This window comes from Oryza glaberrima, chromosome 4 (assembly GCF_000147395.1).
Source record: "Oryza glaberrima chromosome 4, OglaRS2, whole genome shotgun sequence".
Lineage (NCBI taxonomy): Eukaryota > Viridiplantae > Streptophyta > Magnoliopsida > Poales > Poaceae > Oryza > Oryza glaberrima.
The window spans coordinates 9,743,298-9,757,047 of record NC_068329.1 but is presented as its reverse complement, the minus strand read 5'-3'; the positions used below and the strand labels follow the sequence as shown (position 1 = coordinate 9,757,047).

The window sequence follows — 13,750 nt, the reverse complement described above, 5'->3', positions numbered from 1 at the left end:
GAGGTGGTGAGGTCGTAGGTGCATGACATTATCTATCAAAAATCAAATTTCAGTTCCACAAATATTATACACAAATGAATGGGATTTCAGTAGGAATTTTTAGTAATGCTAAGAATATACCGTTAGATCTCTGTCTCTGTGAGTAAGTGTTAGGGAGACACTCTCATGGTATGTGTGAGTGACAAGTGACATCCGTATAGTGGTGTGTCCCTACGACAGAAAATGGCATCAGTGCTTGTTCATAACTTGGTATCGGTGTACGAAAATGAATCCGACATAAAACTCATCTCTGTTGGATGTTCTGTACCCTGCACCTATTATTACATGTGTATATACGAAGCCCCAACCACTAGTATCTTTTTTTCTAAGTCAAATATAATTTTTGTCAGGTAGGGATTTGATCCCGAGACATCTCCCTCACGTGCACCTATCTTTACCAACTCACCTACATATGTACCAACTCACCTACATACATGTGTGTCTCTTGTGTAATAGAAACGAAAATCTACTGCATATATACGAAGTTGTTTGTTTGATTATTTCATATGCCATTCAATATATATGGATTTAGTGATTTGCGTCTTAATTGATATTAATTAATTAATTAATTGTCATTCAATAATTGAGTGTTTCTAATAAAAAAGCTGCTTTAACTACTATTTTCTTTGCAACTTCCCTGCTAATCACTGGTCCACCTTAACATCCTCATGTGGGAGGGGTCAAATTTTGCATGAATTAAAGCGAAATTTTTGACTGGAGGGACATTACTAAGAAAATGGCTAAATTTGATGTTTTATTAAGAGAGCCAAAGAATTGATTGACATATATTTTAGTTATCTCTATTGATTGGAAATAGTTATTTTCCCATTTCTTAAAAAGAAAATCAACATGTAAGAAAAATAAATTGTAACAAACGTCCTGCAAGCTGGAGTAGTTTATTATAGATTGAGATATGACTATGACACAATGTACACATATGTATGTATAATATCTCGCATGAAGCGCCCGCACGTTAATCCAAGAAGAAAATGACAGACGATATAATATACATGCATAGAACACACATATGGACGTACATAACTAAATTAATCCTGATATAATCCTAGTCATCCAGCTATAAAAGGTTATCACAGCAGGAAACCAAACTGAAATTAATTTCACATCGAACCATACTACTTACTGATCACACACACTGTCACTATACAAAACAATGCCAGGAGGAGGCAACAGATGCGGTTTGCAGCCAATTAGCCTCCTGCAGGCTCTGGCAACAATTATCCTCGCCGTCGCAGCAGCAGCAGCTGCAGCATGGCCGGCTCTGATCGCCGGGACGTCGTCGTCGACGTCGCGTGTGGCGGCGGCCAATGGCACGTGCCAGTCAAGGGTGGCACCGTTTGGCTACGCGTGTGAAGAGCACACGGTAATTAATCAATTGCTTAATTTATAATGCATCGGGTTGATTTCACAGACACTCTATTTTTTGGTTTTTGATATATCTTTTGTTTCTTCGTCTTAATTAAAAATTTTATATAAAATTTTATATGATTGTTATTAGGTGACTTTACGCGTGGCTATTTTTTTTATTTTTTTCATAAGTTTTTTAAATAAGATGAACGGTTAAATGTTAAACATAGATATCTAAAAGTGGAGTCTTTGTGGGACGGATGGTGTATATACGTGTGATCATCGTAATCGGAGCACTCAATCGTGATGAGAAATTGAGAATGATCGGGTGTTATAGTAATTAATTAATCGATTGATTTGGGGAATAATTTGTACAGGTGACGACGGAAGATGGGTACATCCTAAGCCTGCAGAGGATCCCGAGCGGCCGCGGCGAGACGGCAGCCGGCGGCGGCGGAGGAGGCAAGGTGCCGGTGCTTCTGCAGCACGGACTCATGATGGTACGTGTGGAGGAATTAACAGCACGTAAACATTGGTGTGTGAATAAATTTAGAATCCGTGAGTAGTTAAATCAAGTGGTTGAGAATTTTCTTCTAAAAAATGATCTTTTAAAGAATTTTCGAAGCCAAATATTGAATTAGTCTTACTTGTCTTGATTTTACGACAAAAATATATTCAGTTGATGGGATAGATAGGAAATTAATGTTATGGATAGAGCCTATATGTTTAGCACCAAAGTTAATTACTGTTTGCTTTGCAGGATGGGGTGACTTGGCTTATGAACTCGCCCAATGAGTCGCTAGGATACATTCTAGCGGACAATGGGTACGATGTCTGGATTGCCAATAGCCGTGGCACCGTCTATAGCCGCCACCACACTTCGCTCGTCTCTAGTGACTCGGTACATTCTTCAATTTATTCTCTAACGTAACCAACATTTGGCTATAAAATTAAAACACATGTCTATACAAATTATGTTTAAAAGTTAGGAGTACCATATCATGGTAACATGCAGTGGTGTAGCCAAGATTTAAACATGAGGGGCCAACTTGACAACTGATCAATCACGATTATAAACAAAAATAGCGGTTTTTCGTAGGTAATAATATATCGTATCAATGTAAAAGAACATTATAACACAAAAGAACAATAGGCAGATTGCCATATTGCATATACTTGTTTATTTCAACTAGAAAGAAAACCTGCGCAGATGCGCGGGAAATTTATTTAATTGTTTGTAAAAAGAATACTAAAAGAAGTCATATCTCACTATTTTTTATAAGAAAATAGATTGTAATAGTAAATATAGAAATATTTATATCCCAGTTATATGTGAACTCGCCTATCATCATTCTTCACAAAAGTATGAGTTAATATGTGTTTGTTTTCTCTTTCATTATACATCCGATTCATCTATGCATATTCATGGGTAATATACGATGGAATAATCTTTATTGTCAAAATTATTTGTGCTAATTATCAACACTGTTTGGATGAGAATGTCATAATTAAATGGGATATAATGTGGTTCCATGTGATATTTTTTATCGTAAGTATGTATGTTTTTTCTAGCGAATAGTAGTCACCTGTACGAATGTACTTTTTCCTTTTTTGATAAATATTTTTCTCTGATAAGATAGGTGTGTAATTGTATTTATAAGTTGGATGTGCATGCATTTATATGAGTGCTCACAATTCCCTTTTATACCATTATTAAAATAAATACTTTGAAGAGATTTGGTGGGATGGTGTGAAGCAGCACTGCAGCGGCGTGGCTTCTTCGACAACCTCACCAGAAGTGGTCACTGCATATATACATAATTTCAGAAAAAACCTTAGAGCTGCAAAGAAAGAAAGAGAAAACTACTTGATGAGTTGATTATATACACACACTTTTTCTTCTTTTTGACATCTCTTGTGTACGTACGTACATAGGGAGGGATTAGCTGGTATTTAGGAGCGAGGGATTACATAGATATATTCTAATGGTTGATAATAATAGATCCACTAGTCTAACTGTAAATCAATGGCTAAATGTTTTTTTTCTATTTCTTATAATTTTCTTACATTTTCTCTATTTTATTAGAGCGTCTCGTGGTATCTTAGAAGTATATGCAGGTGTGTAGGAACCCTATTGATAATAGTCGTAGTCTACTTGTAATCAACTATTATTTGTTCCAGCTTGGTGTATCTCTACTTACATATCATTTATTGATGGTTCTCACTTAGTACTTCCTTTATCTTTGGTACTTGATAATACATGTGCTTATTGGTTATCAGCTAATTATTAGTTGCACAATGCATGGATGCCTCATAACCATTATAACTTAGCGATTGGTGGATAGTGGTTTCTATATATAACTTATATACATAGGATTAGTGGGAGCATAAGATTGATATATTTGGCTTGTTCCTGATTGACAAAGTATATTATGTACTTCATATTAAGTGTTTTAGTATGTAAGGTTGACTTCGAAAGTGCTCATCTGATTGGCTACTTTGTTATTTAAGATGAGCATGTTTCCCAAACTACAGAAGTTTCTTGAGCTAAACGATGCGTGTTTTCTAAATACTTTCTATACAAAAGTATTTTTAAAACATGAAATAAACCCATTTTCAATTTTGTAATATTTAATACCTGATTAATCCTTTTTTTATGACGTGCATCATTTTGTGTGCCCTAAATAAACTCAGCCATATCCATTGAAGGCCTAGGTAAGAGATAAAAGACATCGACACGGTATCAAAAGAATATATTTCGTCGTTAATTTTCTAGCAATATATGAAAAGAAACTATTCAAGATAAATTTAGTAATGTCATTTTAACATATCAATATTTTTTTCTAGTAGGTATTGAGTAAATTTTGAGAATGCTACTCACAGTCGAAGTTGTTTTAACTTTTAAAAATAAAAATCTAATAGAATTATACATGTTGTTAAGTGATATATCTATAATTTTAATTTATTTATATTTTTCATGAATGTTTCCATGAGATATATTTTTTATTTGAACATAACTTGAAATAACATATATTTTTATTTTTACAACTTAAATTATAGTTAAGATGTGCTAATTATTAGATTGGTTTTTCAACTAAGTGAGAAATAAAAAAAAAGGAAAGAGAAGTGCACGTACAATTTTTTTTTGGGTCGGGTGTGGGTTTCGGGATACAAATGTACGTACTCACGTACAGATATGGAACAATTTAGATCTTTGGAGATATAAATTTGATTGTTAATTTAGAGGATAGATCTAATGGTTAAAAATAATGGTCCTATCAGATTAAATGAAAATCAATGGCTAGATGTTTTGTTTTTTCTTAGATTTTCTATGATTTTTAAAGTGCCACGTGGCGACCTTGGAGCGTTTGTAGGAGTGTCACGTGGTGGCTTGAGAGCGTTTGAAGGAAGTTTAATGGACTTTTAGTATATAATATAGATTTAGCGATAAGAATACTGTGCAAATGGATCATAAACGGTGATAATATCTTCTAGGCGAAAAGTCTAAATAAATAGGCAACAATTAGAAAAAAACTTCTCCGGGATGTTTAGATTCGTAGTACTAGGATACGTTCCATCCGATTATAGGTTGTTATATTCTGGGACGGAGGGAGTAGATCTTAGCAAAATGAGAAACAAACTATCTATCTTAAAAGTATTAAGTAATGTTTTAGAAATTTGAGATGATAGCCATCTAATGATGTAAATAATACACATGATTAACAAAATGTATTGTTATATAAGAAAAAAAAGAGGTTGTTATGGGTCACGGGCAAAGACCCGTGCTCCTTTTGATTAGGGATTAGTTAAGCTGAAAATAGTATATATATTCTCTCCAGTACATACAATACATTATTATCAATTAATTCTTTAATACTTTTATAGTCTGATTCTCTACCGTCCAGACTTCACTCACTTATTATGCAATATAGACGTACCTTATTTTGAGGACGCTACTCTTTATCTATTTATCGTATGATCGTATCATGCCAATCTTATGGTGCACACTTAATTAATTTTATGGATACTTGCTACTACAAGGATTCAGTGCACAGCGTGCGCTCGACAGTTCGAGTTAGTTTGTTTGGAAATAGAAATATTATTTGGTTGTTTGTTCAGAAAAGAAAATTATAATTATTGGATTCCCGTGAAGAAAAAACTCTCGATCAGCCTGTTCATGTAAAATATTATACTAATAGTAGACACGGCTCCTCTCCCTCATCCCTTCTCTATTTCACCTTATCGTCTGAACCTATGTTGCGTCTTAGGACTAACACTTTTGTGTTTATTTTACTTGCTCTTGCTTATGCCGCTAATTAAAATGGGAAATTTTACAAATTTATTGGCATATGAAACCTAGGCATACTGGAACTGGTCATGGGACGAGCTGTCCAGCAAGGACCTATCAGCAGTAGTGCAGTACGTGTACAGCCAAGCCGGCCAGCAGAAGATGCACTACGTAGGCCACTCTTTGGTAAGTGAAATGGCGTTAGGAACAAAAAAAAAAATGCATTTCAGTTTCAGTACCACATGGGTAAAAATTCCCGCAGCCAAACGAATTTTGGCCATCCTTAAAAAATTTTTAAATTAACTCTATTTTTCGGCTTATTTAAACGGATTATGTACTTCACGTTCTGAACAAATATGTTCTCTTAAACGTAAACGTACTTCTACAGTATTGCTTAGACAACTTATTTTAAACTATATATCAAGTTTATTTTTAAAATATTAAATTTATCACTATAATTGATTGAGTAGATAATCCGCTCGATAATCAACCACCAAGTTTAGGCACACAGACAAATCGATCCTTTGCCCTTGGTTGATCTTCTGAACTGTGGATGCAGGGCACGTTGATCGCGTTGGCTGCCCTGAGCGATCAGCAGCAGCAGATCGGGATGCTGCGGTCGGCCGGTCTGCTCAGCCCCATCGCCTTCCTCGACAAGATGTCGTCGCCGCTGGCACGCGCGGCGGCCGACGTCTTCTTGGCTGAGGTAAGTTCGCCGGAGCTGACGCCGCCGACGCCGACGACGACGACGACGAATGGCGTGGCCATTAAACGGGCTAGCTTGCCGATTGATTCTGTGTGTTCTCTGCTTGTGCAGGCACTCTACTGGCTGGGGCTCAGTGAGTTCGATCCTACAGGGTAAAGCTCAATTTCTTCCCATTGCTTTTCAGAAAACCGAGTTTCAAAAAATTCAAGGAGATGAAAGGAATTTTCAGATAAAGTTTGAAGTTTAGTTTGCTAAATTTGAACAAATAGTATAGGCTTCATTCGAGCAAATGCAGTTCTGTTTGCTACAGGCACTTGTAGGGTCCAACGGTAGATCTAAAATTTCAGAAATAAGTTCTAAAAAAAATCAGAAATTTTAAACAAAATACAATTTCAAATTGAGTGATTTTACAGTCCTTAATAAAGTATCAGAAGATACTATATTTTTAAATGTTAAAAAATTTTAATATCTCTCGGTACCTTCGGTAATTATGGGTACTAATTTTTTTAAAAACAATTGATAGTTTTTTACCTCTCAAGTACCGTGGAATTTTAAGGTAGTTTCAAGCCTTCGATTTCTCCAATCTTCAGACCAAGATGTTTTCAGAATTCCTATTTATATCGATATTTACGAGGTTTGGTGAATTGTGTTTATTACTGTTCATTCATTTCTTGCTGACAAGTGACAATTTATATTTCTATGCAGAGAATATGTTCACAGCTTGGTCACTGACATTTGCAAGCAACCAGGCATCGATTGCTACAATCTGATGTCAGCATTCACAGGTAATAGTAGCTATATGCATAAGTTGTCACGACCGAATATAATTGTGTTCTTTTTTCAAATCTAATATGTTATTGACCTGCATTTTGACGATTGGAGCAGGTGACAACTGCTGCCTCGACAACTCCTCTGTTCAGGTCTTCCTTGCTCATGAGCCTCAAGCTACAGCCACCAAGAACATGATCCACCTGGCTCAGAGTGAGTATGAGAACTGACAAATAGTCTGTACAAATGATTTTTAAAGAATCCTACCACCTGAAAGAATATGACAGTTTTCCCATCTTTAGTCATCCGTAGTATTTGAGAAGGTAACATGAGATACCACACTTTTTAGCATCAGTATTTAGAGAATTTTTGAGGGCTTTGAGAGGGTGTCATGAGATACATAATCATCACTCTATAATATGACGAAGATAACAAGAGGTAGTATAACAAATCAACATTAAAATTGTGTTACTACCCGATATCTCTTGAGAAACCATACAATTATTAACTAGATACGTCAATACTTTCGCACTAAAAAAAACTTATCATCATACTTTTTATTTCAAGTGTCCATATTATTTTTTTCTAAAATCAAATACCTATACTCCAGAAAGATGTGCAATAATTTTGGCATAGCTATATAGAGATATTAAATTTTACGCTGAAAAATATAATATCTTATCCGCATTTTTCCTAAAACCAAAATGCTTGTGCCAAGCAGTGATTAGAGGAGGCACGATCGCCAAGTACGACTACGGCAATGCCGGCGACAACAGGGAGCACTACGGGCAGGCGACGCCGCCAGCGTACGACGTGACGGCGATCCCGGGCGACTTCCCTCTCTTCCTCAGCTACGGCGGCAGGGACAGCCTCTCCGACGTCCAGGACGTGAGCCGCCTCCTGCGGGCCCTGGGCCAGTCGCACTCGCGCGACGGCGACAAGCTCACCGTGCAGTACCTCGCCGACTACGCGCATGCCGACTTCGTCATGGCCCGGAACGCCGGGGAGAGGGTGTATGCGCCTCTCATGGCCTTCTTCAAGCTCCAGGAGAAGTGAGAGCGGATACATATATGGGCGAGATGGGTAGTGTTGTCGATTAATTGTGTTTTGAGCATCTGTGAGATAATTAGTTTCAAGGGATGATATCTCATGTTGTAAAAATTAAATCAGGTGTGATAAGAAAATGATAAAAAAAAGGTTAATGATAGTTAGAATTTTATATTTGGAAGGAACACTACTGGAGAATTGATCTTTATCCGGATGGCAAAAATCACATTAGTCCCGGTTCCAACAAACTGGGACTAATTCATCTTTAGTCCTGGTTCAAAAGTCCATCTTTAGTCCAGGTTCGTTACCAACCGGGACAAAAAAATCATATCTTTAATCCCGGTTGGTAACCGGGATTAGATATCTCTCTCCCACGTCATTGGCATCTCTCACTCTCTCTCCCCCCTCTCTCTCTCTCTCTTCTTTATCTCGACATCGGCAACAGCGCCTTATCCCCTCCTCCTCCTCCTCCTCCTCCTCCCCTCTTCACGCCTTCTTCTCCTCCTCCTCCTCCACTCCTCCTCCCCCTCCCCTCTCGTCTGATCCCCTCCTCCCCTTCCCCTCTCCCTCTCCCATCTCCACGGCGACACCCTCCCTTGCGTCGGATCGGGCGGGAGAGGAGCCGGCGGGAGAGGTGGGCGGCGGTGCACGAGGCGGCGGCCTCCCCTCTGCCAGATCCGGCGGGAGGGGAGGCGATAGGATGGGAGGGTGGCCGGGTGGCAGCCCGGTGGAGGAGGCGGCGGCGGCGGCCGGGCGGGGCCCTCCTCCTCCTCACCCCCGTCTGCTGGCTATGACTGATTTGTTTTTAGATTTTATTATAGATTTTTTTAGATTTGGGAAGATTTTGTGGATGGGCCAGTGATTTGTGGATGATTTTATAGATGGGCCTATGAATTGTGGATGATTTGTGGGGATTTGGGGTGACGGCGTCGGTGATTTCGGCTCAAAATCAATAGATGCAAGCAGCAAAGAACAATAGAAAAAGAAAGAAAAAGAACTTTAGCACCAACCTGGACTAAAGTTGGTAGCACCACCAACTGTGACTAAAGATGGATCTTTAGTCCTGGTTATTTCAACCAGTACTTAAAAAATGCTCATCGGAGTCTCGGTTTGTAACCTAGGACTAAAGGGGTTGTAAACTAGATCTGAAGATCACTTCTCCAGCGGTGGAAGAACAAAGAAGAGAGAAAGGTAGAGATCATCAAAATGAATACTCCACTACTTTTAGATCATCAACTGTTTTATTTCCAAAGATTACCCAAATATAAACCTTTCATGATATATAAGAAAGTACCCAAGATTTTTGGCGTCTGCGCCAACTAGGAAAGCTGACATGATTATCCATGAACTGGAGAACCGTTAGTTCTTCGGCCTAATTTCGATCCCCTCTACAATAATTTGGCATTGGTGCGATCCGGTTAAGCCCCTAAACTCAATAGAAATGTCTCCATTCTCTTCATTGTTCTGTTTTACCACTGATATCTCTGTACTAATTTCCTGCTCCATCCATCCATCACTTCTTACACAAATGCCTACATATTTCAGTTCTTTCTTCTGGTTATTGTTGGTTTTTACAAATGATGATCCATCATAATCCATGTTGAACAACAGTGAGCGCAGATGTTTCTGCGGCATAAGATGGTTGCATTCATGACTGCAAATGCTGGAGGTGGATGATGACCCAGATGCTGTTGCATCTTGTTCTTTGTAGCCTCCATTTTGATCTTCTGTGTGCAAGAATTGGACATTGTACACAAGATAAGCTCCGTAGGATGTACCGTTTGAGAGATGCTTTGTGTTGAAGATACCATAGATGTCCAACCAACACAAGTGGGAGAGGATGGCCACCTCAGAAAACCTAGAAATAAAGAAGGGAAAATAATGGACATATAATCGTCAGAAGGGTTGTCTGCTATTTATGGGAGAGAAAAATCAACAAGGAGTACATCCCATGACAAAAAAAAAGGACATGTTTACAATGTTCTGTGGTAGAAGAACCAATCTAGATTTTCTAATCAATATGGACCATATCTACTGATAGCAGAATTCATAAATCAACACTTAAGATCATTTCTACCGATGATAATACTCTTAGTATTCAAGAAGGAAATGCATGATATTTTGTACTCCCTCCGTCCCAAATATAAGCATTTTTAGCTATTAATCTGGATGACCGTGCGTCCAGATTCATAGCCAAAGGTGTTACATTTTGGGACGGAGATAGTAGTACATGATATCACGTACAGAATTAAATTTGAAAACATACTGTCGATTTGTTTTTTTCTTATAAATATTCGGAATGTAAATGTTTTGGCGGAAATATACCGTCGACCTCGCATAACCGTTGCGCAAAAATGATGTAGGCGTAACGACGCGGGCGATCTCGCACGGCGAAGATGCGAGACCGCACGGTCTTGCGCGAGGAAACAGCTGAGACCGAACGGTCTCGCATAAGGAACCAACAAGACCGAACTTCTTGTCCAACGGTGCCCTCTAATTAGTGATTAATTACCAGATTTATGATGATAATTAATCACTAATTAATTAACCATATGAATTGGCATGGCAGTCCGGGATCGCCGGCTGGTTCAGCGAGACCGCTTGGTCTCGCGGTATGGCTGCGCAAGACCGCTCGGTCTCGCGCCGCCACGTACTGTCCACGTCCTCGTTTTCGCGAAGCGATATCGATAATATATTTCTCCCAAAATAATTACACCCCGAACAATTTAAATAAAAAATAGGTAAACAATATATTTCTAAATTTAATTCCGTAAAGCCTTGCAAAAATAACACATATAATATGGGATTTCTTCATTGGTTTTGTGCACCAACCACAAACCTGGAATCCGGATGGTTTTGTATCCAGACGAGACCTCCGTAGGGATAGCCGCTCCATCCAAAACCGAGAGCTCTTGCTGGCATCATGTATTTCTTGGCACCACTACGCTTCTCCAACGAAAAGCTCTGGTGCAATGAGAGCAGGGATATCAGTGAACTGAATGCCCAGTACTGTTAGTGTGAAGGCAAAACTGGTATGAACTAGTCTACTACTCTCTCCATTTTATATTATAGGTCATTTGACTTTTTTTTAGTTAATTTTTTTAGTTTTTTTAGTTTAATCAAATTTATAGAAAATATATAATAGTATTTCTAAAACAAAGCAAACATATTATCAAAATATATTCAATTCTAGATTTAATAAAATTAATTTAATATTTTAGATGCTGCTAATTTTTTTATAAACTTGATCAAATTTAATAAAGTTTGACTTAGAAACAAAAGACAAACGACTTTATAATATGAAATGTAGGAAGTATCTATCTATTTATGTATTTAGTTGTGCTATTCTTCTTATCTATCTATCTATCTATCTATCTATCTATGTGCTATCAGTCAGTGAAATGAATTACGAAGGTCTAGATTAAAAGAACAGATCATATCAAGAAAAGTTTCCAAATTCCGTAATTGTGTTTTATCAATAGAAAACATATATTAAGGTTCACAAAATTAATCTAGAAAAAATAATTGTCCACAAGTATGTGTTGAAAATAAAAATATTCAATAATTTTTTACGTACAATTTTGAATACAGTTTTAAATAAATAACAGTTATTAAATAATAGCCTTGACAAACTTACCCATAACTACTATATGCTATGAAAATTTTCCTTTTAATCATTACAATTTACATAGAATTTCAATAAAATCCAAATGGATAAAAATAGTTTTGTAATATATTGTATCCACCTATTAATATATTTTGACAAACCTATTAATTCCATATTTACCTGTCAACCCCTTTATTTTTACTTATAATTGGTCAGTTAAGATTTGGAGCTTCAGAGTTTAAACATTTCATAGAACGAGATTAAGGCACTGTTTAGTTCCTCTAAAATGACATAAGTTTTGCTGTTTTTAGTACTTTTTGTCAAAATGGATCTAAACACTAATATCAAAAGTTAGCAATTTAGCATTTATCATTTGGAAGTCTAGAGTAGCAAATTTTACCAAAAAATATATTGAGAGCAGTGCTCTATCTGTCTTTACTAGTAAAATGGTAAAACTTTACCATGCATCTAAGTCATCTAGACACCAACTAACAAACTTCAATGCCAAATCTTTTGCCACCAAAACTTTTATCAAAAAAATTTGCCACAGCAAATTGATCTTAACAGGCCCTACAAAAGAGGCAATAGTAGTACATAGTACTTCCTCCCTCTGGTTTTGGTTCCATAAGGCTATTCCCAACCCAAGACACTAGACATAGTTTCCATAAACTCCACATAATCAAGAAATTAGTACTAGACACTACTCTTCCAAACATCACTATTCCATACTTAAATTTAATGCTACTTATCTCACATGATGTCTTGGATGTTGTGTAGAAACTATGTCCCATGCAAGACGTGGTTTCCTTCTCTTTCCTCATTTATTCACTTGTCACCTCATTTTTTATCCTAGGTGACAGTTTATTTAATGCTATGACACCATTCTAGCCATTGGATTGGAAATGGCCTAATGTTTGGAACAATGACATAGTTTCTAAAATATATATTTAACTATGTTTTTCTATTATATTATATAGAATAAATAAATACATTTTTATTTTTATATAGTACTACTATATATATTGCTCAAGTGCCTTTATAAACTAAATATTTATAAAATTATTGGTAGTCAAAATTATAAATGTTTGACCAAACCGTGTTCAAAACTTCAATAATTATGGAACCAAAGGTAAAAAAAAAAAGAACTAACAAACAACGCAGATAAGGAATTAAATGGCTTTTGATTACCAGCTTGCCGCCGTCGAGAAGGACAGGCGAGTCGCAGAGGCGGAGGAACATCTCCTTCTTGCTCTCCCCCTCGCGGCCCCCCGGCTTACCGTCCAGGGCGTCGCCGTCGCCGTCGCCGGCCCACTCCGGCGGGAGGAAGCTCCCCCACACGTCATCCGAGTCGGCCACCGGCCGGAGCGCCGCGGCCGCCGCCGCCAGCCGGCACGCGTCGCCGGGCGACGTCAGCGAGGCAATGCACGCGATGCAGTCCATCGGCAGGTCGCACATGCCGCTGCCGCCGCCGCCGCCGCCGCCGCTCGACTTCCTCTGCATGTTGGATATATGTATATATCGTTCTCACGTCTGCCCTTCTGCTGTTGTTGAAGCTGCTTGGCGGCGAGAGGTGGAGGATGAATGGCAAAATGCGGGCATATATATGCATATAAATGCTTGTTTTGTGGTAATGAAAATAACATGGTGTCGCGACCATGGCGACACGCAGAGCTAGTCACCTGCGTCCTGTAGTTTCTGTTTTCATTGTAGGCGAGGGACGAACAAGCGTTCTTGTGTTCACATAATGACGACATCGTGTATAAGAGCGTACATAGAAAGGTTGACCCAACCGGTCGGTCGGTGAAGAGAACAAATGATGACTAGCTAATACTCCCTCCGTTTCACGATACAAGTCATTCTAGCATTTCCCACATTCATGCTAATGTTAATAAATTTAGACATATATATATCTATCTAGATTCATTAACAT

General features: G+C 37.9%; 2 protein-coding genes across 2 annotated transcripts; one reads left to right on the top strand and one right to left on the bottom strand.

The window, feature by feature from the left end:
* Positions 1 to 1,210: 1,210 nt before the first annotated feature.
* On the top strand, positions 1,211 to 8,222 carry LOC127770749 (triacylglycerol lipase 2-like). Its single transcript, XM_052296559.1, has 9 exons — positions 1,211 to 1,420; positions 1,782 to 1,904; positions 2,165 to 2,305; positions 5,765 to 5,878; positions 6,252 to 6,398; positions 6,510 to 6,550; positions 7,104 to 7,183; positions 7,284 to 7,379; positions 7,888 to 8,222. The coding sequence occupies exons 1-9, from the start codon at positions 1,211 to 1,213 to the stop codon at positions 8,220 to 8,222; spliced, it is 1,287 nt and encodes a 428-aa protein (XP_052152519.1).
* A 1,208-nt stretch (positions 8,223 to 9,430) lies between these two features.
* On the bottom strand, positions 9,431 to 13,466 carry LOC127771411 (putative F-box protein PP2-B12). The gene is made up of 3 exons (XM_052297324.1): positions 13,009 to 13,466; positions 11,053 to 11,177; positions 9,431 to 10,071 (listed from the first exon to the last, which is right to left on the bottom strand). The coding sequence occupies exons 1-3, from the start codon at positions 13,318 to 13,320 to the stop codon at positions 9,573 to 9,575; spliced, it is 936 nt and encodes a 311-aa protein (XP_052153284.1). The 5' UTR covers positions 13,321 to 13,466; the 3' UTR covers positions 9,431 to 9,572.
* Between the last annotated feature and the right edge of the window lie 284 nt (positions 13,467 to 13,750).

Bases quoted from the DNA above. Each gene is read 5' to 3' on its own strand.
- LOC127771411 (XM_052297324.1), bottom strand. From the start codon at position 13,320: ATGCAGAGGAAGTCGAGCGGCGGCGGCGGCGGCGGCGGCAGCGGCATG. The intron at 11,178-13,008 runs GTAATCAAAAGC...TCATTGCACCAG, and splicing joins TTCTCGACGGCGGCAAGCTG to AGCTTTTCGTTGGAGAAGCG. The intron at 10,072-11,052 runs GTTTGTGGTTGG...CTTTATTTCTAG, and splicing joins CAAAACCATCCGGATTCCAG to GTTTTCTGAGGTGGCCATCC.
- LOC127770749 (XM_052296559.1), top strand. From the start codon at position 1,211: ATGCCAGGAGGAGGCAACAGATGCGGTTTGCAGCCAATTAGCCTCCTG. The intron at 5,879-6,251 runs GTAAGTGAAATG...CTGTGGATGCAG, and splicing joins ACTACGTAGGCCACTCTTTG to GGCACGTTGATCGCGTTGGC. The intron at 7,184-7,283 runs GTAATAGTAGCT...CGATTGGAGCAG, and splicing joins TCTGATGTCAGCATTCACAG to GTGACAACTGCTGCCTCGAC.